At 27.0% G+C, this 25447-nt stretch overlaps 1 protein-coding gene across 3 annotated transcripts; it reads left to right on the forward strand.

The window, feature by feature from the left end:
* The first annotated feature begins 18755 nt into the window (after positions 1–18755).
* Positions 18756–24028, forward strand: LOC113849500 (protein ACTIVITY OF BC1 COMPLEX KINASE 3, chloroplastic-like). 3 transcript variants are annotated; one of them, XM_027479448.1, is made up of 9 exons: positions 18756–18835; positions 18906–19333; positions 19435–19662; positions 20201–20536; positions 20828–21383; positions 21559–21745; positions 21851–22217; positions 23438–23587; positions 23799–24024. In XM_027479448.1, exons 2-8 carry the CDS (start codon positions 18953–18955, stop codon positions 23558–23560), a joined length of 2178 nt encoding a protein of 725 aa, XP_027335249.1. In that variant the 5' UTR covers positions 18756–18835; positions 18906–18952; the 3' UTR covers positions 23561–23587; positions 23799–24024. The 3 variants fall into 3 exon arrangements, with proteins under 3 accessions (XP_027335249.1, XP_027335248.1, XP_027335251.1); XM_027479447.1 differs by having other exon boundaries at positions 18781–19333; positions 23799–24028; XM_027479450.1 differs by lacking the exons at positions 23438–23587; positions 23799–24024 and having other exon boundaries at positions 18781–19333; positions 21846–22001.
* The last annotated feature ends 1419 nt before the right edge of the window (positions 24029–25447 follow it).

Here is a 25447-nt window from a genome sequence, read left to right on the forward strand (position 1 = left end):
AAAGTGCGCTCTCTCTCACTGTTTCTACTTTTTTTAATTTCTGTTTTTTTTATCTTTTAAATTTATTTTTGTGCACCTTGTCTGCATACGTAGTTTTCCCTCTGGTTGGTAGGGTTGCTGTCGCCTCCCTCATTTTCCTCCACTCTCACTACTACCGCGTGAACTTCACTTTCGTATATTAACGTATATTTCTGTTAACTTTTTAATATTCTCCACACTTTATTTAAAATGTATTCCATCGTATTAAAATTTAATGCAATCACCTCGTGACAGTGTACGAAACTTTTTAATAGTCTCATGACAGATTTATAGCATTTAATTTTTAAATATTTAAATAATTTTCCTAATATTTTTTTTGTTATGTTATATTACTTACTGCTTTTGTCTTTTATTTTTATATCCATTAAATGCATACATTTTAAAAAATAAATATTTATCAAATAATTTCTATTAAAAAAAAAGTGTTCTCCGCAACAATATGATCCACCAATTTTAGCAAAATGAGTAACTCATTAATCACTTTCGCCTTTCCAACCTAATTTGCGTTTTAAAATGAAAGAATTCAAAAAGCAAGATGGACTCATTAGCTTAGATTTTTAAAAAATATATAATAATAAATCAAAGAAATTAAGATTTTATATCTTTTGAAATTTTATATATAAAAAATTTAATAAATATAAAAATTAAATTCTAATGTTAATAAAATTAGTTATTTATTTAAGCTAAAATTTAATTATATGTGAGAATAAATAATTTAAATATGAGATTCAAAAACAATATATAACAAAATCTAAAATTTTGGAAAAATTATAAAAATATGAAAATCCAAAATTTTTAATCCAAAAATACATAAATAAAATACTCTAAATTTGTAAAAATATAAATAATACTAAAAGTTATTGTTGATGATTTTTTTAATAATTATTAAAAAATAAAATTATCAGGAATTTTTCAAAAAATTACAAAAATATTTTTAAAAACATGGCAATTTTTCAAAATTTGTTATGTTTTGAAAAATATATATTTTTCTCAAGCAAAAAGGTCATTTTTTATTTATATTATTTTTACTTTGTCATTTTTGGATAATAACTAATTCAAATAATAATAATACATAAATATTTACACTCATCACACTTCTGGCAAAATATTAGATATACAAAAATATAACAAATAATAAAATAAAAACAAATAAAAATATAAAAACAAAAAAATATAAAATTTAATTGAATAAATATCAAGCGTTAGTATTTTTATATCGATTTCTATTAAAAACTGTGACATGGTTCAAAACTTGCGATTGTCCACACAAAAAATACACTGTAATAATATATATAGTAAAACATTTTACACATTAATTAATTATTTATTGAAGTGTGTATAACATTTTTCAAAATATGTAGGAGAAACTTGAAGTATAAAATAATGGTGAATTGCTGACATTTTGAAAGTTGAGACCCACAAATCCAGTCATGTAAAAGGACTTTGAATGTCTTTTCTTTATGAAGCAAAATTCCTTACAAATCGTTACATTTAGTTCCTCTTATTCATTTATTTCTTTATGAAGCTAAGATGGGAGACTTCAAATTACTCTAAGACTACTAATAATGTAACATATTTAAATAAATTGAATATTAAGATGTTATTTAATTTATGTTTGAACTTAGCAATTTTTTTTTACTTATTCAATATAGAGCAATATGCAATTTGAAATGTTTAGAACAAGCGTTAAATCTTAGGTGGTATTAAAACGAGGTAACTAAAAAATTTATAGAATTTAAATTTTTAAAATATTTTTATTTTGATAGAGTAATTGAATTATTTATATTTAAAAAATAAAATTATCACTATATTTAATAAAATTAATTAAAAATATAACATATAAATTAGTAAATTAACCATAATTAAATATTATATATATATAATACAAAATAGATTAAAAAAATTCTAAATTCTCACCTTTTTATTATTATTTAAAATTATTTAATTTTAATCTATTGAAAGTCTCTACTAAAATTTTTTAAAATTAAATATCTAAACAAAAATTTTTAACTCATAATCATAAGTTTTTTTTTTAAATAATTACTTACTTAAAATATTTCATTAGCTTCTTTGATAACTGCCACAATAAAATTATTACGACGGTGCGTTTGTCTCAAGTTTGGTAAGTTTTTTATCCTACCACTATAAATTATATAAATTACCAATGTTTCAAATTAGAAGTTTAAGAACAAGATTTATGAAAAAAAAAAGTTAGGTTTTGAAACATTACTTTGTTGATATAAAAAATTATTATAAAATAATTAATTGATGATTAATTTAGACATAACATATATTTTGTAAGTGATTATTGTTTTGAGTTTGAATTTTGTATATAAATAACTTGTTAAGAATTTTGTATAGAAGATAATGAACAATGATTTAAAATATTAGTTTTAAAGTACAAAATCAATCACTATTTTTAGAGAAATATTCACTTCAGATAATATTACTATAAGTTAATGATGATATAATTAAATTTTTAAATTTTTTGTCTAATAATAACAAATTTTTTTCTTGAAAGATTCGAATATTGATAGAATTCGTATAATTATTCTTTGTAGTATAATATTTTAGTAGATTTCGCTTTATTTATTAATTTTTTCATTTAGTTTAGTTTTTATTTTAATTTATGAAATTTTACATTAATAAAAAGGAGTTTTTATGTCACGTTACAGGAAATTTTGTTTCAAAAAAATTTAAAAATATTCAAACTCACATATTAAATAAAGTAATAATATGTTACTTGTTCAATAATAAGAATTATTTATAATTGATAATTAGATGCAATTAAATACCTATATCTTTATATAATTCTTTGTTTATTTCAAAGTTATATCTTTAAAACTTAAAAGTTATGTACTTTCATTATTTAGTGTTATTAAAAATATTATACCTGAACTAACACGTATCCATAATTTTAATTTAGTTTATATATAGCCATTACAAGTAAATGGCTCTTAATGTTATGAATATTATAATAGACATTGTTAATGACTATTTCATTCTTTTCTTAATTATTTAAATCATCTACTGTTAAACTTAAAAATATATTTTACAATTTTTTTAAAATACTTAAGTTTATTGTATAGGAAAGTATATGTAATTCTATAGCAAACATTTATCATATATAAATGAATATTTACAATAAATATCATGGATATATATTATTTTAAATATGTAAAAAATAGTATAAATCATTTATGTTAAATTTGTACAAATAATTTATTCTATATAATAATAAAATAAATAAATAAAATATAAATTATTAAATTGGAATGTTGGATCGGTTTTACTTTCTTGACTGTCTTTATTTTCATTCGACAAGAAAGAGATCTATCTTCGAAGATATAATTACATAAATAATAAAATAGAGCCTAAGACCATATGTTTCAGGATTTCACATATGTTTCACTCGAAATTAAAAAATTACGGTATAATAATTATATTATATACATACAGTTAGGGTTCGTAATATTTAAAAATTAATGTCTATAAATATGAATAACAATTTAATTACATTTAATAACATAAATAATCATGATAATTTTGACAATATATTATTATACATTCATTTATAAAACATATAAATACGATTATGTTTTCTAACTATAATATTGAAGATTATTTTTTCAATACCTTGATGAGAAAAGCTTAGTTTGATAACATTCTTTTAAATTTTTGCAGTTAATGTGTCATTAAAAATTGTGGCTAATACGTACGTTATAATATATAATTATGTTATAAATAATTTTAGCATCTTATATTTTTTTTAAAAACTAAGATGAGATTTAAATAAAAATGAAAATCAGAAAACATATAAATGAATTTATATTTCTCCCATTTGCTTATTTCTTCTCAATTGTATACTATTTTTAACTTGAAAACAATTTGTTCACTTTGACAATGAATCCAATATTTAGAGTAATTATTTGTTAAGGTATATGGAGAATTGTTTTGTTAAGAAAAAAATAGTTAAAAATTCTTAGTTTATGAAGAATTATCTATGTTACTATTCCCTAATAACTTATCAGACAAAGGTTCCTTTAAGTGGAATAAGTTATTTGGGAGTGGCTAAGTGGAATATGTGGAATAATAGAAACAAGGCTGTGATTTAAAATTCCTCCTTAAATATTAATGCCCTTTTGCATAAAATTATGTGTTATTTTAATTCTTTTCAATTAGCTTATCAGAGAGCATCGTAGTAACATAAAATGTAATCCAATTTATCTTTGAAGAGACAACTAAAGCTTAATATGGATGAAACTACAATCTAATATTAGAATGCTCTCAGTTGTGATAATTTTATTTGGGACAATAAAGACAAGTTTGTTATTGGTTTTTTCAGCTCTTTGAACTCTTGCTTCTCCTAGCTGCTGAGTTATGAAAAAAATTTTAGATTTCAAAGTTTGTAATTTCTAACAATGTCAATCTCATTTGAATAGAAAGTGACTCTAAAAATGTTATTTTTATTATTATTAATTATTATAGTGACAATTACTCACTTTTTTTTTTTGTATTTAGTGTGAGATTAGAAAATTAGCTTCTAATGTACTATTTATTAAATTTAGTCATATCCTTAAAGAAATCAACCAAAGTGCGAATTAGCTTGCAAAGTGTGGGCTTGAAGCTGATGTGCATTTTTCCTCCTTTAATGAAATCCTTTTTTTTTAGTTTCGTTGATGAGAATGGATACTATTGAAGTCTCATCGTCTAAACTAATGTGTTAGGTTTCCTTCGTTTATTAGAAAAAAAAAAAATATTAAATAATAGTTAATAATTATTATTTTAAAATATAAATTCATCAAAATAAATTTCACTTCAAATAATGTCTTTTCATGATAACTTAAATTTATATAAAAAAATTATATAAAAATTATAATAGATAAAGTTTTAGAAAATAAAATACGCAATATATTTTTACTGTGTAAATATTTATTATCAACAATTATAAAATTATTCTTAAAAAAGATATAATAAATAAGAATTCTTTTTATTTACAAGCGTGAAATTGTTCTTAAAACTTAAAATAAGAAACGGTTTTCAAAATGTAGACACTATAATTTTATTGATAACATTTGTAAAATAATGCTAAAATATAAAAAGGGAAACGATTTTTTAAATATAAGCATATTTATCGTCAACAGTTGTAAAATTATTATTTTTTAAATATAAAATAGACAACAATTTTACAAATTCTGATTTTTATTGTCAAAATTGTTCCTAAAATATATAATATCCATTAATTTTATAAGTGTAGACACATTTAATTTCAATGGTAAAAAACATAAAAGAGACGTACAATTGTTTTTAACAAATCAACAATTAAAAATAATTGTTAAAAATTAATAACAATATTTTTTATCTATTTTTTCTTTAAAAAATAATTAATATTTACCATTTATTTATTATAAAATATATGATTATATGATAATTGCATGAATATTTATAAAAAATAACATAAAAAAGCGTTCTCATAATTTTAAGAACTTCTATAATAAATAATAATAATAATATTAATGATAATAAAATAATAACAATAATTAATAAATAAAAATGTAAATAGTTATTAAATATAATATTAGAGTGTAATAAATATAATAATATAAAAGTTATAACTAAAATGTAATATAACTCAGTGATTGATAAGGCATGTGCCAGTTCTCATAATTTGGGTTTGATCGATCTTCACCCATAGCATAGTTTGAAATGGTCAAATATTTTCATATATTAGGAAATGATTTTTACTACAACGTGACCATAAGTGAAAAAATTACATTGAGGCTGCACCTAAAATACGCTTGAAACCGTTGCTTATATGTTCAGAAACAAGTTTTTAACATCTAACTATGATTTTTTATGATTGTCATAGATAAAAAAAGATGTTATAATGTATAAAAATAACATAAGAAATTGAGTAATTATTTTTTTATCTTAAAAAATTGGGTAAATATATAAATTTGATGAAAAGAGTATACATATATCTTTTAAACTTTTGACTCTTAATTTTGAAAATTGCCATCATGAACATTTAAAAACACCCCAATTAATCTCTGAGAGCTAATTTGGGAGATTTAAAAAGTCATGGTGACAATTTGCTAAATAGATCATTCAAATGGTTATATGCATGCGGTGCACCCCTAATTTTTATAGCTTAAACTTCCACACAACTCAAGTTATTTTTAAGCAACAACTATCATAGATATCACACAGATCTATGATCATTGTGTGCAAAACAAGACCCACTTAGCTTAATACCATTGATGACGACCAACAAGACCAAATCACCACCATCATGGACGATTTACGTCCTTTGTGTTGCTACATCTAACTGCAGTTAATTTCATTCTGCATCCAATTGATGAAATCAACTCTAACCACTCCATTTGTGAATTGTCACATACCCAAGACAACATCACCATGAGTCATGAAATGTGTTATCGATTGATAAGTCATTATTTAATTTGGAGGCCATGTGCTTGGAGGGGAGACTAGAAAGCCAGAAAAAATTTTCAACTTATTTTAAAAATGAAGTAGAAATTATTTTAGACATTGTCTGGTAGTTAGTTTTTAGGAGAGAAAAAAAAATAGCTTAGTTGATAATAATTCTTGTTTAAGAATTTTTAAATAAGAAGAGGTGATTTTATAAATCCTAAAAAATTCTTTTTAGTTTATTTTTAAATTTCTTTAATTTGAATGATTTTTTTATTAACCTTCCTTCCTCCTCTCTTATCCTTTAAACATTTTCATTCTTTTTTCTTTCAATTTTTCAAACAAAACCTTAATTAATTTTTATAAAGGCTCTTTTTCTTTAATAAAAATTTCCTTTTATTTTTATTTTTTTAAAAATTATATTTAATCATTCTCTTTTCAAAGTGAAGACAAATTCAAAAAATAGTTTTGCCAAATACTATACTAATTGAGTGAATACTCACCATAACAAAGTTCTTCTTGTACACATCTTTCTTAATTTGTCATTTTCCCGTTTGTTTTCTTATCATCACAAATTGCTTTAGGTGTGAAGCGCAAATCGGTGATATCAATATACAACTATTATTCTGTGTATTTGATGAGAAAGGTTGACTAATTAATTAGTAAAGTGAATTTTGAAAGGTTGACTTCAAACAATTATAACTTCATCTCTTATCCGTTTTAAGCAAATGACTATTAGAGATTGATAAGTCCACATTTAACCACTAGACTTCTTAAGAGAAAAAATAATTGTTGAAAAATCATAAGAAAAACATGAATTATTAGGCAGAATACAACTTTAATGGATGCATTTGATGTTTTAAGGAAAAAAAACGGCTCTAAAAACAGAAAGCCTTAAAAGTCCTTACTGAGCAAAACTATATATGGTGAAAAGTCAATGAAATTATGCTTAATAATTTGATAAGATTTTGGCCTACTCATCGAAAATTTATTACATTTGCAATATCGTCGTGCTCTCTAAAAGGCTTGTTTATGGTAAGCAAGCAAAATTATGACAAAAACTCACCGGAGCTTTTATTCTATTTGAGAGGATCATGACTATCGATCTATGCCTGAAACTTACTGATGCTGTAGGCAAAGTGATGAAACATATAAATAGGAATTCTTAACTGATTTTAACAATTTGGAGGCATGAGTGTCATATCCTTTAGAACATTTTCTCTTATCTTAGGAATGAAAACAAAAATGGAGAAGCTATTTTATTATGAATTCATTCACTAAGCTTCTCTTTTCTCATTTTTTTTACCATTTTTTTTGTGTGTGTGTTAAAGAATGAGGAAAGACTCAAGTAATAAGGTTCATATTTAGGGGAATGGATAGGAATTGAATTTCTGCTAGTTAGTGAATATGATCTTTAATTGCTTTTTTTACCTGAATTGAATAAAGTTTTGATTACTTGAGTGAGGGATAGGTAAACTTATGCCCTAACTTTGTATAACTGTAAAATTTATTACTTTGCTCTATTGTTGGATACTTTTCTTACAATTTTCTATTATTCAGTTTAGTCTAGTCTAATTTCTATTATTGTAATCATCATTCTTAATTGTTGGTTCAGATAGCAATGAACTTGTAATCAATTGGTACGTGAACAAAAATCTTGTAGAACAATACTCTCATTCACTATTATATTACTTCATACGACTCGTGCACTTGTAAATAAAATCACATCGAAAATCTTCTTGTGTTTATTTTCATATAAAATAAATTATAAATCAAAACTTAAAGTGTTTTCATGTTATAATCAAAAGAGTGACTATAGTTTAGTATTAAAACTAAGAAAATGGACACTTTCATAATTTTGAGCTACCACTAACTTTTTTTGAAAAATTATTTTTTTGGGTATTTTAACATGTTGAAAATATTTTGCAAAGATTGGAAAACATATTTGATCCAAGTCAGATTTATATAAATTTTTTCTTCAGTTTTTTTTATTAAATATTTTATCCTTTTTATCATTCTGTTTTTTTTTTTTTTGGGTGAACATAACTTGAGTATTTCAATTTTTTTGGTCAAATGCTCACTCTTATTATACTTGGACTATCCTAAATAAGATTAGTGACTTAAAAAGTATTGTTAATCCGATTCCATAATTCAATTAATATTTCAAAAAACATGGTTTATAAATGGTAATTTTGAATTTTTGTTATTGATATGTGACAAATAAGACAAATAACAATCTATGTTAAAAAAAAAGGATGTAAATTTGCCACCATAATAGGTGTGGTCGACAATATTTTTCATCATTTTTGAAAATATGAAGGAAGAAAATGGGGTTACTCACTGAGTACTAAGTTACAATTTGGCTGACAAAGAATGCATAGTGTTAAAGAGGAAACTTGTGATGGTAATGTCAAGTGTAATTCAAGTTATAGGATTATGTTGATAAAATCGCTTCATGTGTCAACATGATCGTTGATTGATAAGTAAAGGCATTTCATTAAGCATTGTATGATATAACAATCAAAGGTTTATTGATAATAGTAGAGGATGAATCAACCACAATTGATATTGTTAAGGTAAACCAAGCTTGTGAGTGTAAAAGTGTCTAAGACAGGAAGGTAGTTGTGGAATAATCAATGCAGCATGTACAAGAGTATGGTAATCTAGACAACAAAATTAGAAAAATTATCAAATTCATTGGACAATTTTGCTAGAAAGATGTAAAGGTTGGAGTAATGCCTAAATGAACTCCAAATCAAGGACGTTTAGGTGAAAAATGTTCACCATGCCAAATCTCCAAACGTTAAGGTAATTAGAAGAGGTAATTATTAGTTATCAAATAACACTACGACTTAGTAGTTTTATAGGTTATATATTAGAGAATTAAGAAATATTTGAATTCTACTAAGATATTCTTTGAGTTAGGTTGGTTTTAGCAATTATATAACGACATCGCTTGAAAAAATAACTTAAAGCATAAGTATCTGAGAAAATCTTTGTAGCAATTTCAATCAATTTACCACTAAAAAGCTCTATTCGTTAAGGAAGAGTATTATTCTTAGTTATTTCTTATTTTAATCTGAAAGACATGTTCTTAATTTTTAAATTATTATTTATTTTTTTAATTTCCATAAATTTACAACAATTGTGTAGTTAGATAATCAGCAAAACTCATTAAATGCACTTTAAATATCCAAATGAAGTTAAGTTACAAACTTTATCATAAACAAATAACAGTACTATAAGTCTGACTCAAATAATTTAAAAAAATATAGCATGTCTATTTTCTTCTTCGTTCAACTGATCTGAACTATAATCCTACCTTAACATAGTGTTCCTTTGAGTTCTTTAATTTTATTTTCCTACATTTAATGGTGTTCCTTTGAATTCTCAAATTGTCGCATTCTTTAATTTTTCGCTATATCCTATTTTTATTGTTTTCAATTTATTTTACCTTTTATATATATATATATATATATATATATATATATATATTATTTAGTCTGATCTCTGCATATTTTTTTGTCAAATCAGTTTTGGTATCAATTTAAGTTCCTTGCCATTTATTTATCATATTTATTTTGTGTCAAGCCTTTTGGTCAAGTTTTCATCGCTTTTCTTTTCAGCTACTTAGTGGTGTTTCTATCAGTTACTTTCATGCCATTTTCAATTTTTGGCTGATTTATATTCCCTGTGAATTTTCCTTTGTTGTCAATTTATGTCTAACTATTTTACTTTCTATGCGTTTATTTTCAAGTTTATCAATTTTTCATCAGTTCGATACAAAAAAGGTTAATAAACGTCATTTTGAAGAAATACGGTATTGCTAGAAGCTTGAAGACTCTGTTGGAAAATCTATAAACTAGAATGCCTAAATAAATAAAAGAATAAAAGGGAAAATGCAAAAAATAAAATAAAAAAATCCGACGGAGGAAAATAACATAAACTAGAATAACTTACTAAGTGGCAGTATGATTTTTTAAGAAAAAAAAAAATTCAATTGCTTCCGAATAGTTTGGCTAAGTTGATGGTAAATTACTCCCTCTAGTTTATATATATATAAAGGATAATCATTATTTATTTTATACTAATTATAAGAAATAAAAAAATTTATTTTTTTAATGCATTATTTGTTAATTTTTTTATACCCTTATTTATTATGAGATTTGTATTAATGAGACACTTTTTTTTTATTACTTGTGTAGTGACGAATTAGATCATATTTCTATAGGTATTTTTAAAATGAATTATATAAATTATTTTTTTGTATTATTTATTATGAATTTATTATTTAATATGTTATATAAAGAAATTTTTGTGTGTGTAATTAACACTTATTTAACCACAGTTCAAATACGGTTTAACTAGAAAGTCGTAAACAGGCAATAACCAGTTCAAGTTTAAAAACATTGCTTTAACATATAAAAAATTTGGTAGTATTTAAAATCATATTTAAATAGTTACAGATTTATGTTCATTCTAACCCTTCATAGATTTACTTTAATATATATTCTCAACTCATTTTTAAACACACACTGAATAATCTAGCAAATAGCTACTTACATTGTCGCCAGACCCAGAAGGAAGAAGAGAATCATAATAAAGACAAAATCAGCAAGCTTGAGAGTTGGGAATCAATATATCAGAGACACTGCAATTAGTGTTTTCTGGATGTGGTTGGCTTCTATGATCAAATAAGCCTTCGAATTCACTCGAACATTTAAGTTGTACCAGAGCCATATAGTATATTATTATTATTATTATTATTATTATTATTGTTATTATTATTATAACAGGGTAATTATTAATTGATTCTGGAAGTAGAAAATTCGTGCATAAGTACCCATCTGCCATTGTCCCAAGTATTAAGCGGTTGCCCCAGAGAAATTGGCTAGTGGGTTTCCACCATTGAGGAAATCACTGTGTAAATCTTTTGGACAAAAATAGGGCTAACTGCATGTTCTGATTTTGTGTTGGTACTCTTTTTTCACATGCTTCAACTTTTTCTTATCAACACTCTTACTGTAGATATGGTGATTGTGAAGGCATAGTGTTGTCGTTTATTTGTTATTTGTACTAAATATTTTCATATGCTCCTTAATACCACCCGTTCTAGGATGTCTACTAGATTTCATTTTACTGCATGAATATTAACAAGTAATTAACTCTTGTTGTACTAAGCAATATAGTTCAATTTTTATGCATGTTCACATACGTTAGTACTTTAGCAGGACTGCAAATTAAAAAAATAAATAATAGTTTCATGTTGTTGTTGCATTATATGAGGGGGTGGTTAGAACTTAGAAGTATATGTCTGCACAAAACATGTAAATTCAAGACATTCCCAAAATAAGAAAGGAAATAAAAATTGTAAATGAAGAAGTGAACATAATGTGCACTTAATTAGCAAGATATGGTGCGAGGACATGGGATTTAGAAATGACAAATCAAGTATATTGTTGGGTTTAAGTCTAGTTAGAACATACCAGATTTTACAACTCTTAACTTCAGTAGTTAGTAACTCTGGTAATAAGAGTACCAAACTATATATAGCTGACTTCATTATTGTAATTGATAATTGCGATTAAAATCGAGATAAGTTAGGCGACTTAAGCCTAACAAAAAGTATATAAAAAATATACCAGTTCATTTTTGTAAATAAGAAACTTCTAACTTCTTAAACTAAAATTGAGGAAGAGAAAATCAAGTTATTTTAAAAATAATTTTATAAAGAGTTATCTTGTTTTAAATAGGTCAACTTTGCAAAAACTAATACAAATTAAAATTATTAAAATGGGTCAATTTTTTTAAAAATTATACAAATTGAAAATAAATTAATAATTTATCAAATAATTTTATTTTAGTATTTAATATATATTTTTAAAATATAAGTAAATATTAATTATAAAAGTATAGCTTAAGTAGAATATTAAATTATTATAAAACATTAATAATATACAGTTTTGGCTAATGTAATAAGCAAACACTTCTCCATGGCTTAGAAGTTAGAAGGAACTATCAGCCAACAGTACTAATTCATGTTAGGACAAATGATTTGCATATCTCCTATTTAAGGCCACACTGTATTCATTCATTCAACAGTTTACTATTCTCTTTCAAACTATCAATTACTAGTTTTACCTATTTATTATTCAAGTTCTACCTCAGAAGCATATATAAATGAGCTTGAAAACAAACGTAATTTAAAGTCAAGAAATATATAAAGAGAGGATTTCATCAACTTGTACCAATGCATCTGCCCTCTCAAAATTGTTTAAAAATGGTTTACCATGTGATGTACGGATTTATAGAATGCGTAATATTAGTTATTTATAATATGTTAATTTATAAAACTTTTTATTCATATTAATATTAATATACATTTAATATTAAACTATTATTACTTACTTCAAAAAGGAAAATTCATTATTATTTAGTACTTGAAAAGTTATTTATTGTTGTAGTATGATTTAATTTAATAAAACAATTCATCATCTATTGATAAATTAAATTAAATATTATTTCATAATATACTAAATAAGACATTTATATCAGTGCTATATATTGTAAAATGTAAATGAATTATTAATAAGAAAAACAAATTAAATAGATACTTAAATATTTTAATAAACCTTCTAATAGTTTGGACATTTTTTGCTATTATTATTCATATAAATAAAACTTAAGCATTATCAATTAAATATAAAATGGTATTATTATTTCAGTAGGCTTTGTATCGATAGTTTAATATTTAAATACAAGATATTAATTTTGTTTTGTATTAACTTATAATTTTATTTTTCTCTTTTAGGATATATATATATATATATATATATATATATAAAGCAAATTGAGAAATTTTATTTTATTAAAATTGTGGTTTTTAATTGCAACTTTTCTGAAAAAAACTATATATAAAAATGTAAAGGAATTGAATTGAAAAAGGATAAAACTACAAAAAGGTTAAAAATATATAGATGAAATAAATGAAAATTAATAAAAAAATTAATAAAGTATTAATTAAAGTATTTTTAAAAAGGAAATGTAAAAAATTTAATATAATTAAGAATTTTAATACAGGGTATAGATTTGTTGTAATGTTATTCAGAGTGTACTTGGTAAATTAATGCGCATTGCGCGCAAATGTAAAATTAGTTTTTAAAATATGTTACTAATAGTTTGCATTTAATCAAAATTATGAAGCATATATGATCACTAAATCAAAAACATTACCTTTGTTATGTGGTGACACGTGGAAAGTGACCCAATAGGGATTGCGCTGATTACATTTGAGATATGTTGGTATTCGTAAATCTTATGTAAATAAATGGGTCCCTTTGTTGTTCCCTCTGCCATGGTTAACTACTTTAATATTTGCCTTAAAAAGACATTATTATGATTAACATAAACTTGGTTCTATATTGTTATTTAAAAAAAAAAAAGCTATATAAACATATTACACACAGAGAGAGAGGTAGTATAAAGAAGTTATTTAAAGATGTTGCAGTCAAGTTTTGTAAAATTTAAACTGGCACAATAGTTTAGTTAACCGATAAATACTTTAATAATTTATTTAAAAATTTGTATATCTTTATCTTAATATGCAAGTTGGAGAATAAAAAATCTTGAAGAAGTTAGTTTAATAAAAATGACATGCTTAAGGAAAAAATGTAAAATGTTGATTAGAATTATATTAAAAATTTAAAAGTGCAAAAAGGGAAAATTATACGTTGTTCATAAATTGGTTTTATATTTTGTATAGGAAGAAATGAATAATAGATTGATTATGGTAACAATGAAGGAAGAACCATTGATTAAACAAAGATATTCCATAAAGGAACTTGACTGACTTAATTGTCAAGGTTTGTATATAATGGTTTTGTTTTACATTAAATGAAAGGAACAGCATATATTTAGTTAACATCTGAAAACAATGTGGGAGATAGAAAACAAAACCTTTACAAGTGAAACATACTTTCTGAACTTTTGCATTGTTCAGTTGTTTTTACACACTTTTTTCCACTATGATGCTTCAACACACACACTTACCTTACAGCCTTATTTGACGTGTTCTCTTATCCAAGTTACTCTCTCTTGCCATAATTTTCACCACACCCATTGGGAGTTCAAAGGGATTTTGTCTAAAAGTGCAAAGGGCCAAACACCAAGCACAGTCAATGTCCATCACTTTCCATCTAATGTACTTCTCCATGAATAATTGAACATGAACATGAAGATGTTTGATGGGTGCAACAATAATGGAAACCCTATGGTCATGATAGGAACTTAAAAAGAAATGAGTACTTTGGTTGTCTTAGACAAAATTGAAATGCTCAGATATCAATGTGGCAGCAAAGAAGGGGGACATGCTTAGGTTTGCTATGAATTCTTTATAGAAACTATGATTTGGACATGTCAGAGACAAAGCTTAGTAATTTATCTTAGTTCCCCCATGTGAAGCCTAACAACAACTCCTCCAATTCTTCTCCCATATGAAGTGTAAAGTTGCCTAAACATTCAAAAATTAAAACCTTATGCATAAGTTTTCAAGTCATTGCTCCCATTTTCTTTTTTTCTTTTTCTTTTTCTTTGTTTGTTGGCTAAAGGGTACGTGTTTCTGTCATGTTCCTTTCTCTCTTCTTAAGACACCTCACACCTCAAGCAATTTCTAAGGAAAGCCTACTCTACATATCCAATATCCAATATAATACTACTTTCTTAAACCCTTAAACTTCATTTTATTTCATGAAACAATAATAGGTCTTATTAACCAATGTGATTAAGAAATTAATAAATACTATTTTTAAATTATGTTAAAATATATATAAATAAATATTTCTATCTTTTATTCCTCAATTAACCAAAAACCATGGTTAACTTTTTTAATAATAAAAATCTTTTAGTTGACATCCCATGATTAGAGGGCAACATGCAAGTCATCCATATATATAATTATAAAATCCATATCTACTATCCACAGCCGACCTCAATAACATTTTTAATATATTTATACAAAGAGAGCCTTTCAAGATTATTAGTGCCTATCCCTATAACGTGTTCATAACTTTACTATTTTATTTTATTTTTTGGTTCGACATCAATGTTTCCCATTTTTCTTTTGCTGATGAGTTTTTTGTATAAAAGAATATAGAAAGCATGATATGATTAAAATAAATAAGAAAACAATTTCAGTTGCATTTGGACCACATGGGATGGTGAAAGAGGGTTTCCATTAGAAAATGGACTAATCGGTGGCTCCGTGACACACACAGCGCCACTTTCAGATCACGGGATTATTTCATTGCAACCACCTCATAGACGTTAAAGCAACGAAAATGAACCCTAAATTCATAAACTAAATATACCAACAATTTATTTTCATTTCAAAATAAAATCTTTATATATTAGTAGTTTGACATTGAACTAATATGCATGAACTTTAGTTTATAGATATTAAATTATTAGTATAAATATTGTATGTTTATATTGATTTATATCATTAATTCATCAACTATAATGTATTATATAACCTACTCATTTGGTATGCGAGTGTAAGCACATAAGACTATTATTTTAAATTTGTTAGAGAAAACTTAGAGATTTTAACGTTTGATGTTAATTTAAGGTTTGTCTGATAATTGTGTCTTTGACACTATTGCATGTCTCGTAATATTTTATTGGGTTTCCTTTGGTGTTTTCGCATTTTTATTGTATTTTTTATAGTACAATATAGATTAGAAAGACGAAGGTTTCGAGTTCAACGCGTAAACGTACATGCAAGAAGTGATGAAATTAATATTTAGGTAATATAATATGTGGATGACTCATTGGTTGATAAAAAAATTAAGATTAAGAAATAATAGAGGATGCATGCATCCCTAAAAGTGGATGTTTATTGTTTATATCTTTAGGCACAAGTTGGGCTCATCAAGGATTTCAATAATGTGATGACTTGCTATGTGATTTAAAATATTGACTTGCCATGAGTCATTAACATGGCCCATGACTCACTAGATTTCCTATCAAGTTAAATTGTCATCATTAAAAATCACTTCAATTTAATTTTACTAGATTTATTTTTCATTAAAAATAATATTACCCAATAAATAATATAATTTTAATTTATTTTATTGAGACTCTACGTCTAAAGTTTGATCATACATATTTCTTATGTGTGTGATATTACATAGTATTATTCAATTCATGAGTTAAATTAAAGATAAACTTCGGGTGCACAATCGATTACGAAAAACGAAAATAATGCATGAAAAAAAAATGTTCATTATATTTCTTTTATTTGTGTTCAATTGTATTTTTATTTTTTATCTTATTTTTTATTTAAAATTTTATTTAAGCGATACTAAATTATTTATTACTTGGATTAACTTTCTCGTTAGTTGTATTTGTATTTTTTTTAAATATTTTATTTCATATTTCATAAACATCGTCACAATGGTCAATATTCTGAAATAGTATCTTTTTTTTTTTTGAGGAATGAAACAATGTCATAAGGTTTTATATTAAAATTAAATCATAATATATTTATGCCATAGGGTTTTATCGACAGCGAATCACAATATTACTCGTAATTTTGCCTTTTAATAATTGGTAATATTTTCTAATATTTTTAGTGTAATATTAAATTATCAGACAGTACTGGAGAATGTAACTTTGAGGCAATATTTTAGTTCTTGTTTTTATTATCATTGTTTTGTTTTTTCGGGCCAAAATGGTATTTTATAGTGTAATATTAAATTATAACACCCTACTGGCGAATGTAACTTTGAGGCAATATTTCAGTTTTTGTTTTTATTATCATTGTTTTGTTTTGTGGGCCCAAATGTTTTTCCATCTAGGCCTGATTGTAGTTTTGGTACAAATTGTTTTGTGTGTTTGTTTTTTTGGTCAGACATAGTTTTGTTTGTTAAGTTTAGCAAGAAATTTCTCTACAGTAACGGGCCTCAGTTTTGAATGGACAAAGGGTTTTCTTACACATTATCAGATTGGGCCAAAAGCCCACAACTGAAATAAAATCCTTAAACTTTACCGACCAAAAAATCCTTAAACTTTGATCCATTTATCACAAACCAAAAAAAAGTCGTATGACAAAAAAAAAAAAACAATAAAATCGTCTAAAGCACACATACAAAAATATAAAAATTAAAATCATTGGGCAATGTTATAAATTTTGCACCAATACATCATTTCATGCCCTGACCATTAACTTATTAAAAGGTGAGTGAGGTGCTCAAATATGAATAATTTGTCTATATGAAATCTTAATCATTCATTGAATTATCCTCAGAATTATAGTTTTTTAGTTTTTGAAAATTTTCAAAATACAAAAAAGAAAAATAGATTGAGCACGGAAACTGTGCGTTGTAAACTCTATTTGAAATATTAAATGAAACAAAAGTTAATCTCCGAAAAAAAAATATTTTAACCAATAAAGAAATTCAATATAAAAGAATCAAAGAATAAATAAAATCCCTAAATATTGAAAAAAATCAAACAGTTTGAATAAAGAATAAAAAAAGAAATTTACAATACAGTTATTATATATATGTTTTTGGGATAAAATAGGACAAAATATCATTATCTTATGCAAATAATTTTGCAGAAAATATTCTAATAAGAACACAATCAATACAATATGAATCAATAATGTTAAAAAAAATTATGAGAAAGAAATTCAAGAATGTTTAGTAAAATGGTTAATAAAACTAAACAAATCACTATATAATTGTGCAAAATTCTATGTGATGTATTTATTAAAACTAAAAGAGGAATAATAGCATTTGTAATTAATTATAAACTTTTTAAAACAAATGAAAGTGGATCCGACGATAGGTATATTATATTTTAAAAAAAGGGAAAGTATTTGACACCTAGAAAAATTTAACTATGTCTTAATAATAATAAAATGTTAAATAAAACGTTAATTTTTATAAGATTTATTCATGATTTTTTATTTGACAGTGAAAGGAACTATTGGAAAATTAAGATTTTGCGTTCACCTAAAATGAAAATTAAGATTTTGCCCAAATCAATATTCAATTCTAGAATATTCTTGTTTAGTCGAGTCAATGTAATTAATGAACTGCAAAATCTACTTTTATATATAATGTAAAAAAAAATAAAAATCAATTTCTATATGTTGTTTCTATAAGAAAATTATTCAGACCGAACCTTTTTCCGAAAAAATATTTGTGAGAAACCAGAAAAAAACAAAAAATATATACAGCACGTGCGTTTCACATGTCACACAATCCTTCCACTTTCCACATCCATTTCAATTGTCGAAATACAGTTGCAGACAAGACCTAGGCTTCGATTTTGATTTGTGCCAAACTTCTGACTAAATAAGGTTGTCCGAATTCATCATTTCATTATAAGTTCTTCAATTTCTTATTTCCATTTCTCCAAAATCATTTCAGATTTGGCTTAGTTTTAACAACACAGCGGAGCAAGGAAGGAACTAGCCATGGTTACTGTGACAGCTATGGTATCTTCTTCCGCAACGGGTCAACCCTGTTGCTCCTGGACAAGTGGCTCCATTACCATTTCAAACTCCACCCCATCACTCTCTTTCAAAGCCAAAGCCAGAACCAGAACCAGAACAAGAACAAGGACAAGGCTAACATGGCTGAATCCTCAACCTTGTGCTGCTTTGGCTGAGGCAACACCTCCAAGTTTAACTCCTTCACCAGCTGTGTCCAAAGATGGGTCCTTCAAGGTACTTGCGCGTCCAGGGGACCGTGCTGATGATCTTCAAGCTGAGACCAGAGCCATGGCTCGTGCTGCCAATGCTTCTGTCTACACCCCTCAACTTGTTGCCTCCAAATACGGTTCTCAACCCTTCAGGGTAGTTCTATTTCTTCTAAAGTTTGAGTCTTTTTGGCAATATCTTTTGTTTGTATGATTGATTTTTTGAATTGATTTGACCCTTTTTGGATTTGTGATTAGGTGGTGAGAAGGGCCCTTCAGGTTCTGAGTGCTTTGGGTTTTTTTGGGTTGAAGCTGTTGTTGGACCAAAGCAATGGAGTGGTTGATCAGAATAAAAGGATTCGCGCAATTGAGCTTAGGAAGACATTCACAAGGCTGGGACCAACTTTTGTCAAATTGGGTCAGGGATTGTCTACTAGGCCTGATATCTGCCCACCTGAGTATTTGGAGGAGCTCTCTGAGCTTCAAGTATTGAATTTATATTCCCTTTTAGCTTCTTTTGATTTGATTGGTGTGATCTCTTAGATTCTGATGTCACATCTTAGCTTTGAGTGAGAATTTTGATTGGTCCAGTGACTGGTTAACATGCATCATAACTAGCTCTTAGCTATTTCAATATGGTTTCTTGTTGGACATGAACAACGTTGATGCTATGCATGAAAACTTATTCAACAATGTAGTATGGCCCTTACAATTGCTCCTTTTGATTTGATTTGTGTATTCTTTTAGATTTTGCTGTTATGTGAAGCATGTTATAGGGAATGATTAACTTAGCAGTGAGTGAGAATTTTGATTGGTTCAGTGAACGATGTCAAAATGCAGCATAACAAGCTCTTCACTATTTCATTTGGGTATATGGTTTCTTGTTGGACATTGCACAATGTTGATGCTACCCAATGAAAACTTATTCATAATGTAGCATGGCCCTTATAATATTTCTGTTGTGAAGATGTTTATGAATGAACTGGATACTTAAGTTGCTGTGATCATTTGCTTGCTTTACCAGGATGGTTTGCCAACATTCCCTGATGAGCAGGCCTTTGCATGCATTGAGAGGGAATTGGGTCTATCTCTTGACTCTATTTTCTCTTCTATATCTCCAACGCCTGTAGCAGCAGCCAGTTTGGGTCAAGTTTATAAGGCCCGGTTGAAGTACTCTGGGAAACTTGTTGCTGTTAAGGTGCAACGCCCTGACATCGAAGAAGCTATAGGATTGGACTTCTACCTAATTAGAGGTGTAGGGTTTCTCATAAATAAATATGTAGACGTTATCACCAGTGATGTGGTTGCACTTATTGATGAATTTGCGCGTAGAGTCTTTCAAGAGCTAAACTATGTGCAGGTTAGTTCTTCTGCCAATACCAAATTTTGTATTTTAGTTGCAGCTAAGCATGTATGATAATACTTATTTTCACATCTTGGTTTTTTTTAAGGAAAATATAAACATTGAATTCTTTGCAGCTTTGCCAAATTTTAGGCAAAAGGCTTATAATGATGGTAACCGTTTTCATTTGTAATTCAAATCTTCTCTAGGGTGACGTATGCATCATATGTTAACTGATGAAACTACATATTTGTAAATTATGTAAGATATTTTTTGGGATTGAATGTTAATTTTGACAGGTTCCTGCAGGAGGGACAAAATGCAAGGAGGTTTAAAAAATTGTATGCTGACAAGGAAGATATCTTTGTTCCTGATGTTTTCTGGGACTATACAAGTGCTAAAGTACTGACAATGGACTGGGTTGATGGAGTCAAACTAAATGAGCAAGAAGCAATTGAGAGACAAGGATTAAAAGTCTTGGATCTGGTAAACACAGGCATACAATGCAGTCTCCGACAATTACTTGAGTATGGATATTTCCATGCAGATCCTCATCCTGGGAATCTATTAGCAACACCTGAGGGAAAGCTTGCTTTTCTTGATTTTGGAATGATGAGTGAGACTCCAGAAGAAGCAAGATATGCCATAATTGGTCATGTTGTTCACTTGGTTAACCGAGACTATGAGGCTATGGCTCGTGACTACTATGCTCTTGATTTCCTATCAACTGATGTTGATGTATCTCCAATTGTACCAGCACTTCGAAACTTTTTTGATGATGCGCTTAGCTATACTGTTAGTGAGCTTAACTTCAAGACACTTGTGGATGGTCTGGGAAATGTTTTGTATCAATATCCATTTAACGGTGAGATGATACTATGTTTCAATTACATATTGTTAACTATAATTTCTTTTCCAATATTACAGGAGTCATATGTAAATATTTACTTTTTATTCCTAAATCCTAACTTTCCTGGAGACTCTGATAGTCTGATTGGTTGACTTTCTGTTTTTCTGTTCTTTTCCCCTTCTGTCGACAGTCCCCGCATACTACGCATTAATACTAAGGTCTCTCACCGTTTTAGAAGGTTTAGCACTGTATGCAGATCCAAATTTTAAGGTACTGGCTGCATCATACCCGTATTTTGCTAAAAGGCTCCTAACAGATCCAAATCCATATCTAAGAGATGCTCTTATTGAGTTACTTTTCAAGGATGGGAAGTTCAGGTTTGGAATCTGCTGCTATCCTAAATGCGTTGTTGTTTAAACTTGATGGTGTAGAATAATTTATAGTAAGTGCACTTGAATATTCATTGATCTGGTCCAGTGCAGATGGAATAGACTTGAAAATCTGCTAGCCCAGGGGAGAAAGGACAGAGATTTCTCTGCTAAAGAGGCTTTACAACCTGTCCTGAAGGTATTGTTGAGTCCAGATGGTGAAGAGCTGAGGAGTCTAGTTATAAAAGAGGCTGTTCGTGTATCTGAAGCTTTTACTCTTGGCACAATGTCTGAAACATACCGGTATATTCCTGACTTTGTTCGGACCATTGTCTTTAATAGCAATGCAAATGGACCCCTTATGCTGTCAGAAACTGAAATGCAAAGCATGATAGAGCTTAGAGATCAAGTGATTAGGATATGGGGACTTCTTCGATCCTCAAATGATTTTGATCCTGCTGTTTTGTTACCAATACTACAGGTAAGATCTAACATTTGCACTTGCAGCATTATTGTAATTTCGCTAACTACTCTGTTTTCTTTCTTTTGCCATATTTTATGTTGTTATTACTTAAGATGTGTAACTCAAAAAATACTTTATTATTGCATGTTGGACATATATGAACTATTCAATGAATTTGGACAAATGCTAGAAAAGTTCCAAATTAGTGTTTATTGTTAATTTGTTAATCTTTTAATAGAGAATTAAATATCATTCTGTCATAAATTGAAAGGGAGTTTGTGGAACATTTGAATTTTGGAGCATCTGAAGGTGTGCTATGATGGGGGTTACAGAGTAATGGATCAAGGAATTTTACAATTGAAAAGACACGTCAATGCAAGGCTTTTGACCATTATAGACAAAAATTAAAAACGAATTAAGAATAGGATAGTTCAATTTACTAGTATAGTTATAGTTAATTGTTACCCACAATAAAGAGGCATTACTAACAAGATGAAAACACGTGTCAAAATCCCTCTAAGTGGCACTTGTTAGCACTAGACAACATATTTTGAAGTGATTCATGTGAATAATGTCAACACTATAGCACAAGTGATGCCTCTTAAGCAGGAGCAACATGCCCAGTAGTGACATGTGTCATTATCTGCACAAGTGGCGCCTATCCAGCATGAGTAATATATTCAGCAGTGATAGGTGGCACCATATCCATGAGTGATGCCCTCCACCATGAGTCACTTATGTGATAGTGGCACGTGTCAATTCTCTATCATGTGGCGCGTATCAGATGGAAGTCACTCTCCTCCTACACTGCCACACGAGTGTCAATTTCTTCTCAAGTGGTACCTGTTCAAGATGAGTTTTGCAATTTGTACATTATTCATTTTGTCTATTCTGGTAAATTGTTTATCAATTATCCTATTCCGAGAAATTGTTTTTAATTTCTATCTACAATGGTCAAAAAGCCTCTATGCAACCCAAATATAGCAAACGAGTATTATAGCTCTTAATCAACTTTAAAACATGAGCAATGATATTGAGAACTAAGATGAACTTGAAAAATGAACTGTACAGTTATAACATAGGACACAGTTAACTTTTGAAATTTACATTAATAAATTATTTTCTAAACTATTCAGCGGACTTTGATTGAAATTTTGGGCCTTTATATAAAAACCCTTTTTATTCAACATTTTTACTTGTAATTTACAAAAAAAAAAATGATGTTTAATTATGAACAGGTCCTTCAGCAGCCTGAGGCACGCAGATTTGGGGGGCGTGTTGTCGGTGGGATCACTCAACGCCTAGCAGCGCGGTTTCTTCAGCAAGTACTTCGAGTTCCAACAACAGCTTCTTCAACATAAATTGTGTCACTATCAATACTAGATAAGGCATGCATTTTATCTATATTACCTATGTACATATGTAGTTCGAATTCATTTTGTGATGCTCAAGGTTAACTGAGATCTAATTACTTGTTCCATCATCATAGTTTGTTGTGGTAGTACAGTCCATTTTTATTGATTGATTGAACCATATGTCACAATGATATTCTGTCTTTGCTTTTGCTAATGTATTTGGTTTGTTTCTTTTTTCTGTCAGGTTATTGTCGACAGGGAAGATAGGAGTTATTACAATCCTAACACAAGGAGATAGAGTTAAGATATTGATTCTTGCAAAAATTATTTGATTCTCTTCTATGTATTTTATGCTGGTTCATCATGATCAGCATCAAGAAATCATATTGAAATAATAGCAATTGGTATATCATTGCCCTTACATGTATATCTTGCTGTTTTTTTATTCAATATGGCATGCATTGATGTTTCGGTTAAAATAAGCAATTGTGCCACTTTTATTATGGTTCCTTTTTTTTATTCCATATGGAAGTAGAAGAATTTGAAAGAGAAAGCATGCAAGCAATTGCTTAATCCTAACAGAAAACCCACATTCTCTACCCACCCCACTGCACATACAAATGTTTTAAATAGAAGTTTTTGCAACAGTCAATCTAGCATGGTTGTAAGTAGTCGTTATTAATTTGTAATGTTATTAGAATTGTATGAATAGTGATGCAATTTGATTATGAGATGCACGATTCAGATTGCATCCAGAATTGTTTTTGGTGTTGAATCACACCTTGAATCTTCTGTATTACAGCTGAATCACAAGAATCATACCTTGAGTTGTCTGTATCGCACCTGGAATTGTTTGTGACTTGCATTTTTAATTTTTTTTTTTATGGGTTATAGAGCTGAATTTGTGCAGTCACTTTTTTCTTCATCATTGTGACTGTTATTAATTGAATCTTTAGTCTATTTTGAAGTTGACATTTATCGTTGGTAGCTATATAGTGAGTTATTTGATTGATGCCAAAATGTTTCATGTTAAAATACTTTTTTTTTTCTTTTTAATTCTTTATCCTGAATCTTACAATTATGATATGGTTGGATTCATGATTTGAAGATAGACCTATTGATTTATGTTAAAATACTTATGTTTGGATTTCAACTTGAGAGCCATGGCTATTTGAATAAGATCTGCGGAACTGATTGTAAGTAGGTGTATTTAACAAATAGTAGTAATAAACTGGGTTCTTAAATTGAGTTTTCATAATATTATTTTGCTGAGATTATTTCTAATTACAAAGATTATTATGATTTAATAGAAAACAACAAACTTCTAATAAAAAACTATCTAGGCTTATAGTATTACTTTTACATTTTTTTTAGGTTTATTTTTAGTTTAATTTAAATCTTTATTTTTTTTATAATTGTCAATTATTTATTAATATTATTAATGTCTAATGATTATATAATATTAATAATTTTTTTAAATTATTACTTTTCATAAAGTAAAAAGATTGAGAAAATATAATAGTTCGTGAATTTGTTAATTTAATAATGATTGAAAAAAATAAAATAAATTTAGTTTATTTAATTTTTTTGTTTTATTTTATTTTATAAATTTATTAATTACATATGGTACAATAATTTAATTATAAAATAGATTTTATATATTTTATATCTATATAAATTAAAATGAAACATGATGTTAAAGTATAAATATTAGATTTAACATTATTATATTTTAATAAATAGTAGACTCTGATTTATAATTATTTTTTTAATATAAAGATCTTAATGTTAGGAAATAATAAAAACAAAAAAAAAAAGTGTCAAATACAAGAGTTAAGTTTATAATTAAACATAATAATGATCTTAATGTAGATATGTTGTAGTTAGTCTGCT

Source organism: Abrus precatorius, unplaced genomic scaffold (genome assembly GCF_003935025.1).
Source record: "Abrus precatorius isolate BTA unplaced genomic scaffold, Abrus_2018 Scaffold9, whole genome shotgun sequence".
NCBI lineage: Eukaryota > Viridiplantae > Streptophyta > Magnoliopsida > Fabales > Fabaceae > Abrus > Abrus precatorius.